Raw genomic sequence first — 26,548 nt, 5'->3', positions numbered from 1 at the left:
GGCCGCACACAGAGGTACGGTCCTTCCACACAGCACAGGCCTTCTACTGGTGGCACGGACCGCCTATAGGTGCAAAAAATAAAATTAAAGAAGCCGCTATAACCCGATAAATTGCCTGCACCACAAAAAAAAAACGATGATCAGTACAAGGGGACTGTCTGGGCATGCTGGGAGTTGCAGTTTTGCAACAGCTGGAGACACCCTGGGTGGTTGTCAAACATGCGCTATGTTCTAACTACTTTCATTTTTAAATATCCCTCACTCTTTTCTGAACTGGGTTAGTATAGAAACGAAACGAAACGAAAATTTTTCTTGTGCACAAGTCTAGTGCCCAGACCCACTCCACAACGCCAGCATTGAGGAGGAATGTCCAGGTTCAATTTGTTCAACAAGACCAGTGTGTGGTACCAACCCATCAACATTTTAAATTGTCTCCTTATAGGCAGTACAAATAGACGCCTTAGAGGCATGTTCCCAAATTATCCTCCATTAGGGAAGTGTAATAAATGAAGTACCAAGAGCCTCCTCCCAACGGGCCATTTAACGATGAGGCGGGGGCGGGCCATCAGGAGGGGGGGGGGTAAGTAAAATAGAGTAGAGTAGAGTAGTTTGAGGTCCATCATGACTCAACTGCTCAAAACTCATGGGTATAGAGACAGTCAACCACCGTTGAAGAGAAGACATGTAGTGGCGAAGTTGCGCGTAATGAACCAGTTCAGAGGAAGGGAGCTCCCTACGAGTAGCCAACTGAGCAGGTTGAGCACGTCAGCCCAGCAGAAAAGTCCCCTAGAGCCCCATTCACAGACCATACCAGAGGTTAAATCAGAGGGAAGGTCAGGATGGTAGAGAGAAGACTGCAGTGGGGAAAAAGAAGAAAAGCTTCCTAGAGCAATACTCCCAGACATAACGAGAGAAAGACATTGGGCCCAGAAGGGGGCCCAAAGAGGCTAGGGAAGGGGAAGGAGACCAAAGAAGGGCATTTGGGTGGGTGGATTGGAGCAATCCATAACTTCTCCAGCTCCATCCATCTGCTATAGGCATGGTATGACGACCATGCCGCTAGATGGCGAAGGTCGGCTGCCCAGTAGTACTTGGTAACATCAGGGACTCCCAACCCACCCACGTATTTGCTGGCCAGCATGACTGACATAGGGAGACAATGTCGTTTGGCATCCCAGATAAAGCGGAAAATGTCAGTTTGGAAAGAACGAAGTTCCGCTAACGGGACCCACACAGGGAGGGTCTCAAAAAAAGTACAGCAATTTAGGGAGAATGGTCATTTTGACCGCAATGTGACCGAAAAATGAAATATACTGGGGCCTCCACTTCCTCCACCTCCAGTAACGCCCGCAGTTCCCGAAAAAGAAAAGGGAAGTAAGTAGAGTAAAGAGTAGAGTAGCGAGACTAAAGCGACACACCGAGATACTTAATAGCCAAATCAGACCCCTTAAAAGAGTAATTGGCCCATAGTAGGGCAGTCAAAGACCGAATGTAGATTTAAAGGTAGAGCCTCAGACTTAGAGAGGTTAACTTTATACCCAGAAACGACCCCATAAGAGTGGAGAATCCTATACAGATTGGGAAGGGAAAGAAGAGGGTTAGTAAGAGTGAGAAGGACATCATCAGCAAACAAGCAAATTTTAAATACCCTATCATGAAAGGCAACACCAGATATGTTTTTACTTTTTGAAGACATCAGAGGGATTCAAAGTATAGCTGCAATTTTCCAAATTTTCACAAACAATTCTAAATCTGAATTTTTCAGGGACCAGTTCAGTTTGAAGTGGATTTGAGGGGCCTTTCTGTAAGAAATCCCCCATAATTGACCCCATTGTAGAAACTGCACCCCTCAAAGTATTCAAAATGACATTCAGAAAGTTTGTTATCCCCTTAGGTGTTTCACAGGAATAGCAGCAAAGTGAAGAAGAAAACTCAAAACGTCAATTTTTTACACTCATTATTTTTTTTTTTTATTATACAAGGGGTAAAAGCCCCTCAAAATTTGTAAACCAATTCCTCTTGAGTATATAAATACCTCATATTTGGTAGAGGGAACACTACAGGGCTCAGAAGGGAAGGAGCGACATTGGGCTTTTGGAGAGAGAATTTTGCTGAAGCCCCCATTGTGTTAGAACAGCCCCCACCCCACAAGGCACACTATTTGGGAAACTACACCTCTCAAGGAACGTAACAAGGAGTGCAGTGAGCCTTAAAGGGTTACTCCGGTGGAAAACATTTTTTTAACCAACTGGTGCCATAAAGTTAAACAGATTTGTAAATTACTTCTATTAAAAAATCCATACGTCCTCTTCTGCCGCTGATCTCCGTCAAAATCGTTGCTGCCATGGATGGGTAAGTGAATTTCGGCGCCGGTCCCCGTCGGTTTCACTGTTCTGCCCCGCCTACAGTGGGTGGGCAGAATGGGGAAACCGAAAGTTAACCCCCCCGCCTCCGATCTGCTATTGGTCATTGCGTCTATATGACCAATAGCAGGGATAGGAAGGGTTGCACCCCTGCCACCTCACTCCTATCCCTTCAGGGGGACTGCGGGTGTCTTGGACAACCCGAATCACCCTTATTTACCGGGTCACCATAGACCCGTATCACCCGGAATTGCGCATATCGCAGGTGTGAATTCACCTGTGATTTGCCACGATCGCCGACATGGGGGGGGGGGGTCTGATGACCCCCCCCCCCTGGGCACTTGCAACAAGGAATGCAACAAGGGGTTCAGTGAGCATTTACACCCCACTGGCGTTTGAAAGATTTTTTAAACAAAGGGCTGTACATATGAAAAATGTTTCAGACACCTGTGGGGTGTAAATGTTGACTGCACACCTTCATACATACCTTGAGGGGTGTAGTTTCCAAAATAGGGTCAAATGTTTTTTTGTTTGCATTTATGTCAGAAGCGCTGTAACTATCAGCCATTCCAATGCAAATCATCTATTTAGGCCTCAAATGTACATGGTGCACTCTCAATCATGAGCCATGATGTGTGCCTGCAGAGCACTTTACATCCCCATGTGGGGTATTTCCGTTTTTGGGAGAAATTGCGTTACACATTTTTAAGGAGAAATTGTGTTAGACTTTTTCTCCTTTTAGCTGTTGTGAAAATGAAAAATATGGGACAATACCAGTATGTTAGTGTAAAAAAACATTTTTTTTTACAATAACAAGCTGGTGTAGCCCCCAACTTTTCCTTTTCATAAGGGGTAAATGGAGAAAAAAAAGCCCCCCAAAATTTGTAACACAAGGTTTGCACCTGCTCACTCTGACAGCACCAATCATACTCATTCTCGGCCCAGAAAAACCGTGATTCGCCGGTCAGAATTGGTAAAAAAGGGGTGGTCTCAGGACCTCCCTGGGCGATATAACAGCAGCCCTCCTGGTTCAATCACCGTGTCCGGAGACGCGCTGATCATTTACAGCAAGTGTCCTTGAAGGGTTAATGTGTGTTACCCAAATGCTGCAGCCACGAAAGCCATGCTGTTTATGTAATTGCTTTGGGGCTATTCTGTCTGTGCATCTCCCATTAAGTCAATGAGAGTTATGCAAATTGCATAACTTTCCTGCTTTGGCAGCTTTCGGCTTTCCTGACCAACTCCAACCACTGCAAACTGGCTGAAAGAGCTAGAAAACAACAAAAATAAGATTATTGCACAACCCTTTTAAATCCCTCACTGTTCTAGGACTAACGTTTTGGTGGTTCCAGACAGTATTTCTGGAGTGATTATGTGCCATACATCCTTGTAAGGGCTGGTGCCAGTCACTGGCCTCATGTGCCATTGATACCAAAATACATATAAACTGCAGATTAGGAGTCACATATCTCATACATCTATTCCCAGCACTGTCCAAAACACATCTTTTCTGCTGGAGTTGCCTTTTCCAGATCTGTAATTGTAGAGGCGCAGGAAGAGATAGATATCAGATATGCTTCCAATTGGCTGGTGTAGATTGTAATTTACAGCAAATTCTGGCATAAATTTAGAATATCTATTGGGCACCTGAAGGCCAAGTCCCACTCCATTAAGCCCCACCCACTTTTAAGAGTAGCCAATGTGGCATAAAAATGCTATAAAATGGCAAATTAGGTTTTTATAAATTTTAAGCACCAGAAATCTGACATTTATGTTTTTATAAATATTTACCTGTGATTTGTAAAGCTTATAAAGGGTTCTTTATGACATAGCTTATATATACTGTATATTATACAACAACACTTGCTTTTGCTCAGAATAATGACCAGTGTAAAAGTTAGACCTCTGATGAAAAAGCTGCTTATTAATATTGGATTATTTTTATATAGCATTTGCATTCTGAGATTGCTGAGAAAAACAAAGCTATTCTTTCGCTTAATACGGAGCTACAACATGCCCATTTGGAAATTAGCACGTTGGTAAGTGACAAGAAATTATGATTATTTGTGACTAATGCTGGTAGCATAAAATATCAATGCACTGAATTGCTTAATGAGTGTAGAATAAATTAGATTTACATTACATTTTCCATTTGGATCTTCAAAGGATTCTGTATGTTTGAATGTACCCATATATAGTGTATTTGATTTGTTTCTTCATACAAAATTAGGACCAGGGTAAAAAAAACTACTTTACTTAAGGAGAACATCACTTCTATGAGAGATTGCAGTGGGGCAGAAAGTACTGGGACACAGAGGCTGGGCTGCTGGTAATACAAACCAACACAGACCGCAAACCCAGACATGTATTTAGTACAGTATGTGTGCACATTCTTTCTGCACAAGCATATACATACACACAGCAATAACAAAAGTACTATGTAGGTACATATATATTTAAAAAAAAAAGGTATTTATTAAAGTATTGTTTTGCATAAAATGAACAAACAGCACAATAAGGTGAAACACAAGTGCTTCTGTAGGTCCACAGGTCAACTCCAACAGTATGACAGGGAGAAAATAACAGGAGCGACAATCATGCTAATAAGAAAAGAGCATCGCCAGTACCATCTAGAGAAGGCTCACACCAGTAAACAAATATACATTCACACTACCACACATCCCAATTACTCTGACCCCCTCCAACCCGATCCCCACCAGCAAGCCACATGTCCTATTATAGAAAACTCAATGGACCATTCCAGATGGACGGTCAGTTGACACATTTAGTAAAAGCCAGGGAGTTCACACCCTGTCAAATTTCTTTGGGCATCTACGACTCTTATACAAGGCTTGGTAAAACGGGACATATTTATTTACCAATTTTAGCCAGCGAGACAAAGGGGGAGGTATCCTTCCACACCATCACCACCACCTTACGGGCACAGAACAGCAAGAAATGGATCAATAAACGTCTATGCGTCAGGACTCCCTACAAGCACACCACCGGGGCAAGCAGAAATCCAAATTATCTGCCAAAAACCCTATTACTTCCCTCCAAAAAGAGGCAATAACCGGACACTCCCAAACCGAACCGCATGCAGAAAGGTACCAACATCCATAGAAAAGCGGAAACATAAATTTCATGGGGAAACCCCTATAGGCTTCAGCTTAGCAGGGGTATAATATAACCTCAAAACATACCAAGACTGAATCAACATATCCATTAATACTAACCACTGTGGAGTAATATGAGCCTTCAACTTCCTTCCACTGGCACTCAGACAAATCAGGAATATCAGCCACCCATTTATGATAAGCGTTAAAAATGGGCTAGGTCCCAGTGTCTGGAGGAGCGCATAGGACTGAGTAAGGGGTTTAGAAAGATCCGTGGTGCCCAGAAGAATCTCCACGTCAGAAAAAGCAGGAGTAAATGTCAGGGAGCCAAATTGCGCTTGGATCACATGCCTCAGCTGAAGATACCTATAGAAGGCACTTCCAGGGATGCCATAACGTTCTTTCATTTCCGCAAAAGGTAAGAAGACCTGATCATCTCGGAACAAATTCATCACAAATTTGACTCCATGAGAACCCCAGAAGCCGGCTTCCTGTAACACATGATGAGTTAAATGCACATTCCCCAACAAGGGTGCCCTAGGAGACACCAAAGGCTGTGGGAACTTGCTCGACACCACTGACCACACTTTAGCTATAGTTATCAGGGGAAGAAGATAAAAGGAGCGAGAATGATACCTGTATAGTGAGTTATTGAGAGCTTCGTAAGGAGCTCATAAGTAGACTTGTGCACTAGAAAAATTTTCGTTTAATTTCGTTTCGTTTTTTCGTTTTGGAAAAAAATTTCGGTTCGGCAATATTTTCGGTTTAGATTTTTCGGATACATTCGGTATTCGGGTATTCGTGTTGTTTTTTTCGGATACATTCGGTATTCGGGTACATTCGGTAAATCTTTAGTCTTTTTTTGGACTTTAGCGATCCTAATAAATAATGGAGATACCTTTTTTTTATTAAAATTTCGCAGGGTATCATAAAAATATCATAATAAAAAAGATACAGTGGTGATGAAAAAATTTGTATCTAACGAAATGTATCTTTTTTATTATGAAATGTTTATTCATTTTTAAACAGGGATCAATTTATGTGAGCGGGTAAAGCACTAAAAATGTAGCCGACAATAATGAAAATGTAGTGTGTGCGTGTTTTTCACTTTTTTTAAAAACATTTTTTAGGTAGTACTACTACTCCCAGCATGGAACACACTCTTCCATGATGGGAGTAGTAGTTACCTGTACTAATTGACAGATCGCAGGGGTCCCTTGCGATCATCTTGTATAATGTATAGATGCAGCGGCTGCTCTTCTATGGTCCCCTGCACTCACGTATATATACACATATTCATATTCCCCGCAGAGCTGTGATTGGCCAGATGGTTCCAGCCAATCACAGCTCTCTGTGAGAAATAGGAATATGTGTATATATACGGCCATGCAGGGGACCATAGGAGAGCGGCCGCCGCATTCATACATTATACTGGAGGATCGCAGCGGGCATCAGGAGTGATACCCGCAGTGATCTTTCCTTTACTACAAGTACTACCACTCCCAACATGGAGTACACTCTGCTCCATGCTGGGAGCTGTAGTACCTGCATTAATAGACAGATCGCAGCGGGTGTCAGAAGTTACACTCGCTGCCATATGTCTATTAATGCAGGTACTACAGCTCCCAGCATGGAGCAGAGTGTGCTCCATGTTGGGAGTATTAGTACCTGCAGTAAGGGACAGATCCCAGCGGATGTCACTTCTCCTGACACCCGCTGCGATTGTCCTTATGTGAATGTCGGGATCAGCTGTTCTCAGGGCTACAGAGCCAGGAGAACAGCTGACGCTGAGCCGTAGGTATACATTGTATATCTACTGCCCAGCAAGAACTTACAGTGAGCCTGCAATGTGTATACAGTATACACATTGCTGGCTCACTTAACCCCTTGCTGAGCTGTGCGCTATGCGCAAGCCAAGCAAGGGAAGAGTTAACTTACACTGCTGGACAGTGTAGGTTAACCCTTTGTGCGGTATACACTTTATACAGCTATCTATAGATAGCTGTATACAGTGTATACAGAAGACGAAGTCCAGCTTACTTCCCTCGAGTCCCGGGCCGGGTTCGTGTAGCTCCGCCCCCTAGTGATGACGTCATTAGGGGCGGAGCTACAGAAGGGAACAAGGCTAGTTTATCTGAAGCTCTGTTCACATTGTACGTTTTGTATAATGTGAACAGACCCTTCTGGCAGTGTCCACCCAGACAGGGAGACTCCAGCTGTTGCTAAACTACAACTCCCAGCATGCCCAGACAGCCAAAGGCTGTCTGGGCATGCTGGGAGTTGTAGTTTTGCACCAATTGGTGGCTCCCTGTTTGGGTAGACATTGCATCATGGGTGCTCTGCCCAGCGGACAGCGCCAAAAATGTCATAACCAATTTTTTGTGTTTTTTTTTCTTCTCGTTTCAGATCCGTGTATGCAGAGGATTACTGCGGATTCGATGGATTACGGCGGATTATTTTTTTTTTCCTTTAATAAAATGGTTAACGAGGGCTGTGGGGGAGTGTTTTTTTAAATAAAATAATTTTTCCAATGTGTTGTGTTTTTTTTTTATTTTTATTGAATTTTCAGGGTTAGTAGCGGAAGCTGTCTTATTGACGGAATCCATTACTAGGCCAGGGCTTAGTGCTAGCCCCAAAAACAGCTAGCGCTAACCCCCAATTATTACCCCGGTACCCACCGCCACAGGGGTGCCGGGAAGAGCCGGAACCAACAGGCCCGGAGCGTCAAAAATGGCGCTCCTGGACCTAGGCGGTAACAGGCTGGCGTTATTTAGGCTGGGGAGGGCCAGTAACAATGGTCCTCACTCACCCTGGTAACGTCAGGCTGTTGCTGTTTGGTTGGTATTGTGCTGAGAATGAAAATACGGGGAACCCTATGCGTTTTTTTTTTTTATTTAAATAAAAAAATAAAAAACGCATAGGGTTCCCCGTATTTTCATTCTCAGCCAGATACCAACCAAACAGCAACAGCCTGACGTTACCAGGGTGGGCGAGGACCATTGTTACTGGCCCTCCCCAGCCTAAATAACGCCAGCCTGTTACCGCCTAGGCCCAGGAGCGCCATTTTGACGCTCCGGGCCTGTTGGTACCGGCTCTTCCCGGCACCCCTGTGGCGGTGGGTACCGGGGTAATAATTGGGGGTTAGCGCTAGCTGTTTTTGGGGCTAGCACTAAGCCCTGGCCTAGTAATGGATTCCGTCAATAAGAAAGCGTCCACTACTAACCTTGAAAATTCAATAAAAAAAAAAACACAACACATTGGAAAAATTCTTTTATTTAAAAAAACACTCCCCCACAGCCCTCGTTAACCATTTTATTAAAGGAAAAAATAAATAATCCGCCGTAATCCATCGAATCCGCAGTAATCCTCTGCATACACGGATCTGAAACGAGAAGAAAAAAACACAAAAAATTGGTTATGACATTTTTGGCGCTGTCCGCTGGGGAGAGCACCCATGATGCAATGTCTACCCAAACAGGGAGCCACCAATTGGTGCAAAACTATAACTCCCAGCATGCCCAGACAGCCTTTGGCTGTCTGGGCATGCTGGGAGTTGTAGTTTAGCAACAGCTGGAGTCTCCCTGTCTGGGTAGACACTGCCAGAAGGGTCTGTTCACATTATACAAAACGTACAATGTGAACAGAGCTTCAGATTAATTAGCCTTGTTCCCTTCTGTAGCTCCGCCCCTAATGACGTCATCACTAGGGGGCGGAGCTACACGAACCCCGCCCGGGACTCGAGGGAAGTAAGCTGGACTTCGTCTTCTGTATACACTGTATACAGCTATCTATAGATAGCTGTATAAAGTGTATACCGCCCAAAGGGTTAACCTACACTGTCCAGCAGTGTAAGTTAACTCTTCCCTTGCTGGGCTTGCGCATAGCGCACAGCTCAGCAAGGGGTTAAGTGAGCCAGCAATGTGTATACTGTATACACATTGCAGGCTCACTGTAAGTTCTTGCTGGGCAGTAGATATACGATGTATACCTACGGCTCAGCGTCAGCTGTTCTCCTGGCTCTGTAGCCCTGAGAACAGCTGATCCCGACATTCACATAAGGACATGGCAGCGGGTGTCAGGAGAAGTGACATCCCTGGGATCTGTCCCTTACTGCAGATACTAATACTCCCAACATGGAGCACACTCTGCTCCATGCTGGGAGCTGTAGTACCTGCATTAATAGACATATGGCAGCGAGTGTAACCGCTGCGATCTGTCTATTAATACAGGTACTACAGTTCCCAGCCTGGAGCAGAGTGTGCTCCATGTTGGGAGTATTAGTACTTGTAGTAAAGGAAAGATCACTGCAGGTATCACTCCTGACGCCCGCTGCGATCCTCCAGTATAATGTATGAATGCGGCGGCCGCTCTCCTATGGTCCCCTGCACGGCCGTATATATACACATATTCCTATTTCTCACAGAGAGCTGTGATTGGCTGGAACCATCTGGCCAATCACAGCTCTGCGGGAAATATGAATATGTGTATATATACGTGAGTGCAGGGGACCATAGAAGAGCAGCCGGCGCATCTATACATTATACAAGATGATCGCAAGGGACCCCTGCATCTGTCAATTAGTACAGGTAACTACTACTCCCATCATGGAAGAGTGTGTTCCATGCTGGGAGTAGTAGTACTACCTAAAAAATGTTTTAAAAAAAAAGTGAAAAACAAGCACACACTACATTTTCATTATTGTCGGCTACATTTTTAGTGCTTTACCCGCTCACATAAATTGATCCCTGTTTAAAAATGAATAAACATTTCATAATAAAAAAGATACATTTCATTAGATACAATTTTTTCCATCACCACTGTATCTTTTTTATTATGATTTTTTTATGATACCCTACGAAATTTTTATAAAAAAGGTATCTCCATAATTTTTTAGGACCGCTAAAGTCCAAAAAAAGAATAAAAAGATTTACCGAATGTACCCGAATACCGAATGTATCCGAAAAATCAAACTATCTATATCCTTTTTATTATATTTGTTATCAGAATGAATTCTTCACGTTCGTTTACAGATAACGAATGCATTCGTTATTTACAGCATTATGGACGGGAAATAACGAATGTATTCGTTACTTTACTATTCGTATTATCGTGGCTATTCGGGAATGTTCAAAATATGTTTTCGTGCATTCGGATCGGTCCGAATGCACGAAAACGGTAAAATTCGTTAATTTAGACATTCGTGCCGAACCGAATTGCACATGTCTACTCATAAGCGCCCCAGCCAAGGCAGTCATTGAGTTTGACAGATCCAGGTCAATCCACCACGGTGCATAGACCAACTGAGAGGCAAGAAAATAGTTATATACATCTGGAGCAGCTAAACCACCATGCTGTTTAGGAGCCTGAAGGAGGGCCTGTCCGAGTCTAGGAGACTTTCCCTGCCAATAGAAGGATCCCAGAGCACCACACAGTTTATTAACATATTTCTTAGGGGGAACCACAGGAGCCAAATGAAAGTGATAAAGGAATTTAGGTAGGTAAATCATCTTAAAAATATTAATCCTTCCAGCTAGGGAGAGAGGGAGGGAGGACCAGGCATGTAACCGATCCACTGTAGAAATCAGGAGCGGGTCTAAATTCGGGGACATATAATCCGCCAGAGATGCGGTAACCTCCACCCCAAGACACCTAAAGCTGTAAACCACTTGTACCCCCACTGGAAGAGAAGAGGGAAGTGGAACGTCAGGGGAAAATGTCATAAGAGAGGATTTAGCCCAATTTACCCGTAAGACTGATATAGAGCTAAACCTATCAAGTAGGTCAATCAGAGAAACAAGGGAACTTCCTGCATCTAATAAGTACACTAGTGTGTCATCTGCATAAAAGGAAACCTTCTCGACAATAGAACCTCTGGGAATGTCACAGATAGTGGGGTCTCTACGTATGGCCGCTGCCACTGGCTCAATCACAAGCGCAAAAAGGAATGGAGATAATGGGCACCCTTGCCTTGTCCCCCGGCCCAGGAGAAAAGGGGCAGAGACATCCAGATTAGTGCGAATACGAGCCCTGGGACAGTCATACAACAAGCGGACCCAGGCACAAAACTTAGGGCCAAACCCAATCACGCCCAAGACCTCCCAGAGATATGGCCACAATACAGAATCAACAGCTTTGTAGATATCTAGACTAACCCCATCCCCCCCCCGCCCCCGGGTTTGGAAAAGCCATTCCCCACTGCAGCAATATTAAGCTGTAGGCGTTTCACGTTAACATTAGTAGCCCCGGATGAATGATAGAGCCAATAACCCCACATAGGTGAGTAGCCAATATTTTAGCAAAGATCTTAACCCCTTAACGACGCAGGATGTAAATGTACGTCCTGGTGACGTGGTACTTAACGCACCAGGACGTACATTTACGTCCTGAGCATAACCGCGGGCATCGGAGCGATGCCGGCATCATGCACGGAAGGTCCTGGCTGTGGATCGCAGCCAAGGACCTGTCGGTAATGGCGGACATCCGCGATCCCGTGGATGTCCGCCATTAACCCCTCAGATGCCGTGATCGGCATTGCGGCATCTGCAGCATCGCGGTCACTTAACAGGATGATCGGATCGCCCGCAGCGCTGCCGCGGTGATCCGATCATCCTGCACAGCAGACGGAGGTCCCTTCACCTGCCTCCGCTGTCTTCCGGGAGTCTTCTGCTCTGATTTGCCTTCCCGCAGACCAGAGCAGAAGATGACCGATAACCCTGATCAGTGCTATGTCCTGTACATAGCACTGAACAGGATTAGCAATCAAGTGATTGCTTTAAATAGTCCCCTATGGGGACTATTAAAGTGTAAAAATAAAAGTAAAAAAAGTAAAAAAAAATGTGAAAAACCCCCTCCCCCAATAAAAACGTAAATTGGCCCATTTTCCCTATTTTACCCCCAAAAAGTGTAAAAAAAAAATTTATTAATTTATTTTATATACATATTTGGTATCGCCGCGTGCGTATATATCCGAACTATTAAAATAAAATGTAAATGATCCCGTGCGGTGAACGGCGTGAACGTAAAAAAAATTTTTTTCCAAAATAGCTGCTTTTTTTATAACATTTTATTGCAAAAAAAATGTATAAAAAATTTAATAAAAGTTTTTTATAAGCAAATATGGTATCAATAAAAAGTACAGATCACGGCGCAAAAAAATGAGCCCTCATACCGCCTCTTATACGGAAAAATGTCAGGTCTTCAAAATAGGGGGATTTTAACCCCTTAAGGACACATGACGTACTGGAACGTCATGTGTCCACTCCCGATTTATAACGCGGGGCCACGGCGTGGCCCCGCGTCATAGCGGTTCGGGCCCGGCCTCTAACAACGGCCGGGACCCGTGGCTAATAGCGCGCGGCATTGATCGCTGTGCCGCGCGCTATTAACCCTTTAGACGCGGCGTTCAAAGTTGAACGCCGCGTCTAAAGTGAAACCGAAAGCATGCCGGCTAGCTCAGTGGGCTGTTCGGGATAGCCGCGGTGAAATCGCGGCATCCCGAACAGCTGACAGGACAGCGGGAGGGCCCCTTCCTGCCTCCTCGCTGTCCGATCGCCGAATGACTGCTCAGTGCCTGAGATCCAGGCATGAGCAGTCATCCGGCAGAATCGTTGATCACTGGTTTCTTATGAGAAACCAGTGATCAACATAGAAGATCAGTGTGTGCAGTGTTATAGGTCCCTATGGGACCTATAACACTGCAAAAAAAAAGTGAAAAAAAAAAGTGAATAAAGATCATTTAACTCCTCCCCTATTAAAAGTTTGAATCACCCCCCTTTTCCAATAAAAAAAAAAACACAGTGTAAATAAAAATAAAAATAAACATATGTGGTATCACCGCGTGCGGAAATGTCCGAATTATAAAAATATATCATTAATTAAACCGCTCGGTCAATGGCGTGCGCGCAAAAAAATTCCAAAGTCCAAAATAGTGCATTTTTGGTCACTTTTTATATCATTTAAAAATGAATAAAAAGTGATCAATAAGTCCTATCAATGCAAAAATGGTACCGTTAAAAACTTCAGATCATGGCGCAAAAAATGAGCCCTCATACCGCCCCATACACGGAAAAATAAAAAAGTTATAGGGGTCAGAAGATGACAATTTTAAACGTATTAATTTTCCTGCATGTAGTTATGATTTTTTCCAGAAGTCCGACAAAATCAAACCTATATAAGTAGGATATCATTTTAATCGTATGGACCTACAGAATACATATCAGGTGTCATTTTTACCGAAAAATGTACTACGTAGAAACGGAAGCCCCCAAAAGTTACAAAACAGCGTTTTTTTTTTTCAATTTTGTCGCACAATGATTTTTTTTCCCGCTTCACCATAGATTTTTGGGCAAAATGACTGACGTCATTACAAAGTAGAATTGGTGGCGCAAAAAATAAGCCATCATATGGATTTTTAGGTGTAAATTTGAAAGAGTTATGATTTTTTAAAGGCAAGGAGCAAAAAACGAAAATGCAAAAACGGAAAAACCTCCGGTCCTTAAGGGGTTAAACGTACTAATTTGGTTAAAAAGTTTGCGATTTTTTTTAAGCGCAACAGTAATAGAAAAGTGTATGGTAAAATTGGGGTATCATGGGTATCATTTTAATCGTATTGACCCAGAGAATAAAAAACCCATGTCACTTTTACCATAAATTGTACGGCGTGAAAACAAAACCTTCCAAAATTTGCAAAATTGCAGTTTTCTTTTTAATTTCCCCACACATAGTATTTTTTTGGTTGCGCCATACATTTTATGGTAAAGTGAGTGATGGCATTACAACAGACAACTGGTCGCGCAAAAAAAAAGCCCTCATACTAGTCTGTGGATGAAAGTATAAAAGAGTTATGATTTTTTGAAGGGGAGGAGGAAAAAATGAAAACGTAAAAATAAAATTGTCTGAGTCCTTAAGGTCCAAATGGGCTGACTCCTTAAGGGGTTAAAGGGGTATTCCAGGCCAAAACTTTTTTTTTTTTTTTTTATATCAACTGGCTCCGGAAAGTTAAACAGATTTGTAAATTACTTCTATTAAAAAATCTTAATCCTTCCAATAGGTATTAGCTTCTGAAGTTGAGTTGTTGTTTTCTGTCTAACTGCTCTCTGAAGACTCACGTCCCGGGAGCTGTGCAGTTTCTATGGGGATATTCTCCCATGATGCACAGCTCCCGGGACGTGACATCATCATTGAGCAGTTAGACAGAAAACTTCAGAAGCTAATAACTATTGGAAGGATTAAGATTTTTTAATAGAAGTAATTTACAAATCTAGAACAAAAAAATGGAGAAATCTCTGCTCACTTGGAGCGTGCACGGCTACCTCCAGACGTATGTAGAAAACAGTAGAAAAACGTCAGCACTACTGAATAAAATCTTCAAAGCTTTATTCACGAATCCTCGTTAAAAACCTTCATGGTGACAGAAAGACATGGACACATACAAAAATAGAAAATATTGCACATAGAAAAACGGTCCCAGACATTCTATGTGCAATATTTTCTATTTTTGTATGTGTCCATGTCTTTCTGCCACCATGAAGGTTTTTAACGAGGATTCGTGAATAAAGCTTTGAAGATTTTATTCAGCCATGCTGGCGTTTTTCTACTTTTTTCTAATTTACAAATCTGTTCAACTTTCCGGAGCCAGTTGATTTATATAAAAAAAGGTTTTGCCTGGAATACTTTAATATCAACATTCAAAAGGGAAATAGGTCTGTAGAAATCAGGTAGCAACGGATCCTTCCCAGGCTTGGGGGGCACCACTATCATAGCCTCCCGCATAGAGTCTGGAAGAGTGTCAGCCTCCGCCACCGATTGAAACAATTGAAGGAGTATAGGGGCTAAACCCTCCTCATTCATCCTATACTAATCACCTATCAACCCATCTAAACCCTGTGTCTTCCCAGAGGGAAGATCCTTAATAGCCTGTGCCACCTCCTCCAGCATAAAAGGGGTATCTAACACATCTGCCTGAGCACGACTAGGCTTCGGAAGGGCTAGGTCCTGCAGAAAAAAACAGAAGTTCCCCCTGACAAGGTCTAGAAGGAGCAGAATATAAGGAGGAGTAGAAATCCCTAAAGACAGAATTAATTAATTGAGGGTCAGACAATATAGAACCATCCCCCCCTTAATACAAGGAATAGAAGTGGAAGGGCGACTAGCCTTTGCTAAGTATGCTAGAAGCTTCCCATTCTTATCCCCAAATGCAAAGTGTGCCACTTCCCTATCTGCCAACCTCAATTGAACCCTATCCTTCTGGACAACCAACAGTAACCTCTGTGCTTTAGCCCATTCCCTTTGACTATCCGGAGTAGGATCTCTAATATAAACCACCTCTAAAGCACTATCTTCATGCAACAACTTAGTATCTGTGGCCAATCTGAGCTTCCGTTGACCCGCTACCCCCTGCTAAAAAAACACCCCTAATCGTAGCCTTGTAAGCATCCCACTGAATGAGGGGATTGGGATATGAAGCATTATGTTCCCAGTACTTAGTATGGGCAACCCCTAAAGCCTCCACCACCGACTCAGCCTGTAGCCAACCCGGGTGCATGCGCCAAATATGGGAAGAGGGACTAGGACCCAGATTGAGAACTACCAATATAGCAGAGTGGTCTGAGATCCCTCTAGTGGTGTAGGAAACATCACTTACAGCCTGTAGGAGATCCTCGGACGCCAGAGCGAGATCAATGCGAGAAAAGGCTCTATGGGCAGCGGAGTAGAAGGAGAAAGCAGATGCTGTGGGGTACCTCCTCCTCCAGAGGTCAGTCAGCCCTAACGCCGTGTGCCAGGTATTAAAAGATGAGGAGCCAGGGTCAATAGCAGTGGTACAATCGAGCTGAGGATCTGAAAAGACATTGAAATCTCCCACAAGTAAAACAGGATCAGAGGGAAAAGACAAAAATTTGTTAGTAATTTATTCCAAGACAGAGACCTGAAATGGAGGAGGAGCATACACAGAAACAAGAGCAAAGGAAAAAGAGCCCATAGCACAGTGCAGTATCACAAACCTCCCAAAGTGGTCACACACTACTTCGGAAAATTCCAATGACAGGGACTAAGTAACTAAAATTGAGACACCCCTGGCATAATTAGAGTATGCGGTATGGTATCCCTGTGCTATCCACACCCTCTCCAGGGCAAGCACCTTCTGGCCTGTGATGTGAGTCTCCTGCAAGCAAATAATGTGGGGCGACTGGCGTTTCACATAATCTAAACACAAGGCCCTCTTAAACTTGGAGTTAAGCCCCGAAAATTCCAGCTAATAACTTTTAAGGTCTCCATCACTAGACACAACCAAATATATGAACAGTAGGAAGTAAGGGAAGACCAGGAGGAGGAAGCATGGAGAACCAGGACCACACATACCACACTCATACCACAAAAAGACAAATGGGGCACAAACATCAAACAGAAAAACAAAAACAACAAAGGTAAAACAGAACAATCCCAATAGTTCCCTGTCTAGCGCTAAACGAGACATAGTAACTACTATCCCCTAATACTATGCAGACCTATACCCAAAAAATACAACTACTGCTGGACGTTCACAAAACGCCAAGCAACCTAAAAATGAAAAAACAATACCTAAATAGAGCACTCCCGCTACCCCACCCACAGTAAATCGGCCGGTAACTAGAAAGTAACCATGGGAACCCTAAGGAGAGCCGGAACCTATAGAGTCCCTAACAATCTAACTCCCTTCCGCTATCTAAAACAAAAGAAACATAGTGAGAAGAGTTATGAGAAGAGTCTATGACAGTTCAGTCCAGAGGTCTAACAGGAGGTGCAGCTTCCACCCAGTGCAAAGCATCCATCGGGGAGGTGAAGAACTTAGTGGATATCCCATCTACCACTTGCAGGCGAGCAGGATAAAGCATGGAATAGCGATAACCTTTGGCACGTAGCTTTGACAGGATCTCGGTAAACTGCACCCTTTGCTTGCGGAGCTCCACAGATAAGTCAGGATAAAAGGATACTCCCTTCATAAATGACCTTTCCCTTAATTCTGACAGCTCGCAAAATAGCATCTCTATCCTTGAAGTGAAGAATTTTGACCAGAAAAGGACGTGAGGGACCCCCCCGGAGGAGGAGGTCTAACCGGGACTCTGTGCGCTCGTTCAACTGAGAAGTATGGAGAGAAAGTGTCCACTGGTTTGAGCCACATTTCAAGGAAGAGCACCGGATCATTCCCCTCTACTTTTTCAGGAAGGCCCACTAGGCGGATATTGTTGATATTCTCCATATCATCCAACCGACCTTGCGCTGTAGTGAGTTCACCATGTCTGGCAAAGGATGAAGAGTATCTTCCACCATAGAGACTCTACATTCCACTTCCTCAGTGCGCTCACATATCTTCTGGGTCTCATGGCGCAAAATAACTAATCCTTGCCGCAATTCATCAACTTTCTTCACCATGATGAATTGACATGAAGTAAAAGCAGACAACAATTCAAAAAAACGCTGATCCAGAGCAGCTGCATCATAAACAGGTCTTTCAGAGGATAGGCTCTGTACCGAAGCTGTAGAAACATCCAGCAAGGATAAAGGTGGAACTGGAGAGGCACCCCCGTATCTGTCTGGAAAACTGGCTCAGCGCCTTCGCCGCGTGCACAGATACTTTAGTAGCAAGCAGGGTCTGAGCTCCAGAATCCCGATGAGAAGGGCCACAGGAACGAGAGGATCCATCATCAGAGGAGGCATCCTCATTCGAGGTCGGCCTTGAGGCATCATTGTTCCGTATAGCTTTCCTATGACCACGTTTACCACAGGAGCCACCCATGACTAACAGAGCACACTGAGCAGTTAGAAAGTCACTAGTATGAAAGTCCCAGAAGCACTGCACTCCCTTGATGAAATGAAGTATTGTCTGTAGCTATTGGGGAAGGCCCACCAGTCCCAGCTAACACTCAGGTCTCTCTCAAGATACTCACAGTCAGCAAGGCCAGTAGCAGACCAGGGGGGGGGGAGGAGGGGGAGGAAGCATGCACAGGTCAGTGCAAGGAGATAACCTCGTGATGCAGGCCAGACAGTAGCAAGTAGCCGGACAGCAGGGCCAGAAAGGGTTAATAATGTCAGGCCACAGCAAGCAGGATGCCCTCAGCACTTTGTCCCAGCAGAAGGCTGTGCAGCAGGGGGCAACACTCACAAGCACCTTCACTGCCTCCCTCGCCAGCCACCGCAGGAGTAACCACAGCAACCAGCTTGGCCCTGCCCACAAAGGCTGAAGATGGCGCCCAGCTCCAGGACAGCTAGAGACCCAGAGTCCAACACTGCCAGTATGAGGGACTGCCTCACCACTTCCATAGCCTAGGACCCGGAGGATCGCAGCACCGGACCTCACCGCACTGAATCCTCTCCTCACCACGCTGCCAGGGACCTGAATCCACAGGCCGCGGAAGCAGACTGGCTCCGAGACCGCAGCTGCTGACGGGACCAGAACAACCAGCTCCTCGCAGACTCCCCCCGACGTTTGGCTGCCCACCGGCGACAGACCAGCACGGCAGGTTGAGTATTAAACAGGGTTAATTAACCGGGGTAGTGGGAGCTCCTGTGGGATGTGACCGCTCACTCCGGCATTCAGGCCACGCCCCTCTATGTAGGTACATATATGCAAGCACTGCATACAATATATTCAGAAGAGGAAAATATATCCTGGCGTATGGTTTCTGGACCCCACTGCTATATTGCTCTGTATATTAGAATATGTGCCATATAAAGTTCCTGCACAAGGGTCACTTTACTGTGATATATATATATATATATATATATATATATATATATATATATATATATAAGCTGCTGTGGCACAAGTGAGTTTAATTCAGATAATCTGGTTTGACATCACAAGTAGGTTTTGGTCAGGTATACTTTTGTGACATCACAAATGGGTTTTGGTCAGGTATGCTACTGTGACATCACAAGTGGGTTTTGGTCAGGTATGCTACTATGACATCACAAGTGGGTTTTGGTCAGGTATGCTACTGTGACATCACAAGTGGGTTTTGATCAGGTATGCTACTGTGAATCACAAGTGGTTTTTGGTCAGGCATACTACTGTGACATCACAACTGGGTTTTGGTCAGGTATGCTACTGTGACATCACAAGTGTGTTTCAGTAAAGCAAGCTGTCATGAAATCAGAAGGTGGTTTCAGTAAGCTTCTGTGACATCACAACTAGTTTTAAAGGGGAAACTAACAGGAGGGTCCCCCGCACTAACCTGAATAAACAGGCTTATAGTGTGGGTGACTCTCTTTCTAACAATGCTTCTTTTACCCCATTCCGTGCAGCAGCAGTAGACATTCCCATTCCCTCTTTAAGCAATCCTAATGCTGTCATCTCCTGGTCATTCTGCTGACGGCATCAATATTCACTGCTCCTGGTGCTCACGTGTTTCAGTGTCATTGCTATTGCTGCAACAGGAACAGAAAATATTGATAAAGGAGTGGGCAGAAAGGCCGGGAGATAATGGCATTAGGATTGCTAAAAGAACAATGGAAATGCCAGGTTAGTGCGGGTGACCCTCCTTACAGTTTTCCTTAAAAGTGTCCCTGTCATTTAAAGAAATCTTTTGAGATGATCACTAAGGGTCTCAGTGCTGAGATCCCCCCCCCCCAAAAAAAAAAAAACATTAGAAGCTGGAGGAGAAACGCATGCTTAAGTGTTTCGCAGCAATCTCTGTCCAGTTGCACTAGACCCCATTATATGGAGCATGTCTAGTGCAACAAGATAGAGATTGCTGTAAGCCAGGGAGTGATGCTCTTGTACACCATCTATGTACAACAAAGGTGATAATGAATTTCTCCAGGAGTTTAAATAGCTCAGCAGTTAAGCATGCATGCTGTAGCTCCATTTAAAGGGGTACACCATTGCTAAGCGTTCAGAACAAAATGTTCCAAATGCTTAGAGCCGACCCGGGGTTTGTGACGTCACGGCCCCGCCTCCTCAATGCAAGTCTACCACACCCACAGACTTGCATTGAGGGGACGGGGCGCAAAATCACGTGGATGTCTCAAACCCCCGTGCCGGCTCTAAGGGTTCAGAACATTTTGTTCTGAACGCTGAGCAGCGGAGTACCCCTTTAAAGTCTATGGTTCTGGTGTAAACAGACATGCATTATGCTCAGCTGTTTCCATTAATCCCATGGGCTCCACTGCCACTCCAAGTTTAGAGCAGTGGGGGAAGTGCAAAGTTTGGATCATTATACAGAATGGCAGTGGTCCAAGCAGTGTGTCTTATCGTGATGTGGATAGGGGATAAGGGAACCTGTCATCACTTTTATGCTGCTTGAATCACAAGTTATCAGGGTGGTGTTTGGTGGCTTCTCTCTGTCCCACTAGCTTTGATTGATAGATCTCCTCCTCTTAGGGTATAGGTAGAAATCTATCAATCAAGGCTGGTGGGACAGGGAGAGGCCACCAAAGACCGCCTCATTGACCCTTTAGGTTCAGACAGTGTGAAAGTGATGATAGGTTCCCTTTAGTGTTGACCAACATAGGCCATATTCGAATTCGCAAATATTCGCGAATATATGGATGAATATTCGTCATATATTCGCTAAATTCGCATATTCGTAATATTCACGTTTTCTTTTCGCATAATTGAAAATTAGCATATACAAAAATTAGCATAAGCGAAAATTTGCACGCCAGTCTCACACAGTAGTATTAGAGCCTTCTTTACACCACACAAGCTGGAAGCAGAGAGGGGTGATCACTGTGATGTGTACTGTGATAAAAAAAAAAAAAATGAATATTCGTAATTACGAATATATAGTGCTATATTCGCAAATATTCGCGAATAAAATTTGCATTGCGAATATTCGCGAGCAACACTAGTTCCCTTTGACTGTGGTAAAACCCTTTTAAGAACAACACATCAGTCTATAAAATTGCAGGGTTAATGTGATACAGCTTCAATGTTTCCCCATGTACAAAAAACAAACTGACCATCGCTAAAGATTTGACTACTTTAGATTCCTTCTGATGGTTCTAGGGTGAATTGCAACTTATATCTTTAAAATAGGAAACTCTTATGTTGCAACTTTAGCATGGCTGTCTGTAACATTAGAATAATAAAGGAAAGCTTTTGGAATAATGTTCCAGGTTTTTTGTTTAATTCTGTGATCTGTTTCCATTTTGCTGACCAAGAAGAAAAGGGGCCAGGAAAAAACATCCTAGCCTTTGCCTCCTGGAATCCATTATTGCCTCTGGTGCGGAAATCAAAGTGCCAGAGAAAAGCACAGAAACAAAAAAGATAGTGACAAAAATCGGCACCGGCAATAAATCCTTATGTATCCAAATGGACGGTTAGGAGGTCAATGACCCAGCATGTGTATCTGCATGGTGCATCACGTATATAAGTACAAGTAATGAAGCAACAAGAAAAATGGAGCACTCACACTGCTGATGATGGTCTTCAAACTATATTCACGGAGGGCTCGGCATGAGGACCCTCTGCAGGAAGGCTTGAAGGAATAGGGGGGGAAGCTCGGACGGCGGCCATGGTCCCGTATCGCGCCAAAGGGCGTTTCGTCAGGCTGGATGACGAAGCACCCTTTGGCGCGATACGGGACCGTGGCCGCCGTCCGAGCTTCCCCCCTATTCCATCAAGCCTTCCTGCAGAGGGTCCTCATGCCGAGCCCTCCATGAATATAGTTTGAAGACCACCACCAGCAGTGTGAGTGCTCCGTTTTTTCTTGTTGCTTCATCAGATTTCCCTAATGCTTTCATGAACCATAAAGTAGATATTTGGTGTTGAAAAGAAATAGCACTATATAAAAACAAGTTGTAGAAATGTGTCATTTTATGTTTTTATTTTATTTTTTTAAAGAAAAGTCAAATTGATAAAATGGAGAAAAACTTTGACCAAAGTGTCAGCAAAGTGGAGGCAAGATACAAGAACAGAATTCAGTCTATGATGAATGAGAATGCTGACTTAAGGTAATTTGGTTTCCTTAATGTCTCCATATTATGATTCAGGATATTGATCTTCTTTCCCCACCACAATGCATAATTTAGTAGGCTTTAGGACATGCTAACAGCTGAATGGTGGATATGTGACCCTAGGTACACAACTGCGTGAGTCAACAAGATTGATCAAAGCCCGAACAGAAAAGTTCTAACAGTTTAAGATTATTATTTTACTTATTACTTATTCAGAAAAAGGGAGACCCCCTTAGACTCTGAAAGAACCTTTATTGGTCAGAAGCTGGCATGAGGAGTATTGATGTTGATGCAGTATAAATGGCTCAGTGAATAAGAGCTTCCTGTTTACTCATAACAGAATACTGTAAAACTCTTAGCATTTGCATATAGAATAACATACTACTTACTGTAAATTATAAGAATATTAGCAGTCATTGAGGACTAAAATTGCCCTCAGGAAAGGATTTACCTTTAAGAACACAGGTATAGGCATCCCTGCCAGAACTAAAAGGTTCTAAAGCTATACTTCTGGAGTAGCCATACTTCTGGAGAGTCCCAATCCTGTTGCACAGGTAACCTCGGATGTACCAGATCTATTGAGAGAGTGCAGCTGACACAAACGGAATTATCAAAACTTCGCAGAGGGAAATTTGTGCAGTTGCCCATAGAAACCAATCAGATTGCTTCTTTCATTTTTCACAGGCCTTTTTGAAAATGAGAGAAGCAATCTGATTGTTTGCTATGATTCAAAATGTGTGACCCATAATCCGGGACACAGAAAATGGGGATTTGATTCCAAAGCGCTTCTCCTCCGGTCAGTAAATGGTAAGTCCAGGCAAGAAGATTCTTAGGTATATAAGGAATTTATTGCAACACTTAGTTTCGAGCCTTATGCCAGGCTCTTCCTCAGGCATATAAAATACACTGCACATGTTCAAGGTTAAAAAGCCCGGTTCAAATCTACATCCGGGTGAAAATTCATGCATAACCCAATTTAAAATATCATAAAATAAAGAACATAAAGAAAAAACAATGAAGATAATGAAACACACAAACATTATCATTAAAACATATAGTCATGAGCTATAAAATAAGGCGCAATACATTTGTTGTGGCAGCGCTGGAGGCTCGTAAAACCGCCGCTCATCACGGAGCTGCAGGTTACTGATACGCGTGCGCTACTATGTAGCGACTTGTAAACAAATGGAGAGGCTTCAAACACATGGCTCTAAATCAATAGAGCGCATGCGCTAGAGTTAGTAAACAAAGGGGAATGTCAAACCGAGCTGTCATACAGCTACAAGGTAAGGGCTGGTACAGAACACTGAGAGAACGGAGTTGCCGTTCGCAACAGTGTTTATTCTATGGTGGAGAAAAATTTCGCCTCTAAGCGCGATCTTTTTATAACATGAAGCGTACAGCATAAATACATATATACAATAGGAATGATAGGAAATACTTAAAATTCTGCATAGGCAAATGAAACATAAATGGATTGTTTCTCTTTCTTTCATTTTGAGAAAAATTATTTTATAAAATTGATATTTTCCTTCCCTTTTTAAAACAGAAATTTTCTTGGCTTACATAATATAATTTAATTTAATTTGGACCTGGGCAAGCAGCATAATTATCATGAGGCAAGGAACACAATTAAAAAATTATAATATAATAATAGTAATAGTAAAAAGGAGCATGCTTAATGTGGAAAAAAAAATTTTTTCTCATTAATATGAAAGATTAACTACATAAAAGTTGCAGACTCAACTTACATGGACTAATCCAGAAGAGACCACACCATTGTCCCACATTGGGGACCTGTCCTTAAGGGAAGTTACCATATGAAAAATGCTGGCCCTGTATCACGGAGCCGCGACACTAAAGCCCCTCATGTGTTGTAGTTACACATAATGAAATTAATTTTAATTATATTATGTAAGCCAAGAAAATTTCTGTTTTTAAAAAGGGAAGGAAAATATCAATTTTATAAAATAATTTCTCTCATAATGAAAGAATGAGAAACTATCCATTTATGTTTCATTTGCCTATGCAGAATTTTAAGTATTTCCTATCATTCCTATTGTATATATGTATTTATGCTGTACGCTTCATGTTATAAAAAGATCGCGCTTAGAGGAGAAATTTTTCTCCACCATAGAATGAACACTGTTGCGAACGGCAACTCCGTTCTCTCATCACAGTGTTCTGTACCAGCCCTTACCTTGTAGCTGTATGACAGCTCGGTTTGACATTCCCCTTTGTTTACTAACTCTAGCGCATGCGCTCTATTGATTTAGAGCCATGTGTTTGAAGCCTCTCCATTTGTTTACAAGTCGCTACATAGTAGCGCACGCGTATCAGTAACCTGCAGCTCCGTGATGAGCGGTGGTTTTACGAGCCTCCAGCGCTGCCACAACAAATGTATTGCGCCTTATTTTATAGCTCATGACTATATGTTTTAATGATAATGTTTGTGTGTTTCATTATCTTCATTGTTTTTTCTTTATGTTCTTTATTTTATGATATTTTAAATTGGGTTATGCATGAATTTTCACCCGGATGTAGATTTGAACCGGGCTTTTTAACCTTGAACATGTGCAGTGTATTTTATATGCCTGAGGAAGAGCCTGGCATAAGGCTCGAAACTAAGTGTTGCAATAAATTCCTTATATACCTAAGAATCTTCTTGCCTGGACTTACCATTTACTGACCGGAGGAGAAGCGCTTTGGAATCAAATGCCCATTTTCTGTGTCCCGGATTATGGGTCACACATTTTGAATCTTACCTTGATACTGAGCGTTTAGGACACTCAGAGGGGATCCTGGAGCTGCTGACCTCCCGTCCATTGAGTGATTCTACATGCCTGCATAGGTGTTGTGCCCTCAGCACAACGCCCTCCGGTAAGCCTTACACTTGGTTTCCTAAGGGGCTCACCTATTCTGACATATTACACTAAGAACGCATCTCTTTCCTTTTTTTCATGATTGTTTGCTATGGGCAGCTTCACCACTTCACAGGTTTTTGATAAATCCCCCACAATGTGCAGTAGGCTACTGATGGAAGAGAGGAGCAGCCCATCTGTGTATAGTTGTCAAGTTCTACTGACATCATATTGCCATATTGGTTTTGTGACTTCTGCTCTTTTGTTTTATTTAGACGAAAATTTATTGCTAAAAGTGAACAACTTTTCAGTCAAAGAAACAAAGACATTACTAGAAGTTGAAGAGTGGAAACCTGTGGACTTATTATTGGAACTATCACAACCTGACATTCACACAAAAGTGCTCTGTCAACAATTTTCATAATAATCATAATTTTCATACACTGATGATTCAGGGCACTGGATGGTCTTAAGTTTCATAAATACATACAATCCACATTAAGCTTTTTGCCTCTAGGCTTTATGTAGACAATGGCATGCAGTGATACTTTACCTTTGTTTTTTTTTTAACATGCAATTCATAAATCAATAAGCAGAAATTAAAAATAAGTTATTGAAAAATGTGTTAATATAAATAACATAACATTCACTCATATTCTTGTAAAAGAGAGGGGCATCTATGTAAGGAGAGCTGAAAAAAACCCAAACAGTTTTAAAGCTTGAGTCATGTGTGTATATTTCTATGATTTTGCTTAAAGGAGTACTCCAGTGGAATTTTTTTTTTTAAATAAACTGGTGCCAGGAAGTTAAACAGCTTTGTAAATTACTTGTATTAGAAAATCTTTACCCGTCCAGTACAAGGCAGCTGCATGCTACAGAGGAAATTATTTTCTTTTTGAATTTTTTTTGTCTTGTCCACAACACTCTCTGCTGACACTTGATGCCCGTATCAGGAACTGTCCAGAGCAGCATAGGTTTGCTATGGGGATTTTCTTCTGCTCTTAACAGCTCCTGATACGGGCATCAGGTGTCAGCAGAGCGCACTGTGGACAAGACAAAAAAAAAAAAGAAATTCAAAAAGAATAGAATTTCCTCTGTAGCATACAGCTGTTAAAAAGTACTGGAAGGATAAAGATTTTTTTTAATAAAAATAATTTACAAATCTGTTTAACTTTCTGGCACCTCGTGATAAAAAAAAAAAAAAAAAAAACCTTTAACCCCTTAAGGGTTTTTTGATGGTTAAGGACCCAGGGCATGGGAATTCCAGTCCCTG

The 26,548-nt window shown here is 42.9% G+C and overlaps 1 protein-coding gene across 7 annotated transcripts in view; it reads left to right on the top strand.

Annotated features, from left to right (window-relative positions):
* Positions 1–26,000, top strand: part of FLACC1 (flagellum associated containing coiled-coil domains 1) — a 79,484-nt gene extending 53,484 nt beyond the window's left edge. For 6 of the 7 annotated variants that reach the window (XM_056536264.1, XM_056536267.1, XM_056536266.1 and 3 more), the window contains 3 exons: positions 4,313–4,402; positions 22,302–22,411; positions 25,551–25,999. In XM_056536264.1, the coding sequence (XP_056392239.1) occupies positions 4,313–4,402; positions 22,302–22,411; positions 25,551–25,617 (267 nt within the window). In that variant the 3' untranslated portion in view covers positions 25,618–25,999. Of the gene's footprint in view, positions 1–4,312; positions 4,403–22,301; positions 22,412–25,550 lie in introns of all 7 variants that reach the window. The other variant, XM_056536265.1, reaches the window with a different exon arrangement.
* Positions 26,001–26,548: the final 548 nt, after the last annotated feature.

This window comes from Hyla sarda, chromosome 8, assembly GCF_029499605.1.
Source record: "Hyla sarda isolate aHylSar1 chromosome 8, aHylSar1.hap1, whole genome shotgun sequence".
Lineage (NCBI taxonomy): Eukaryota > Metazoa > Chordata > Amphibia > Anura > Hylidae > Hyla > Hyla sarda.
The sequence above is the reverse complement of the archived record's forward strand: the minus strand, read 5'-3'. Positions and strand labels throughout refer to the sequence as shown.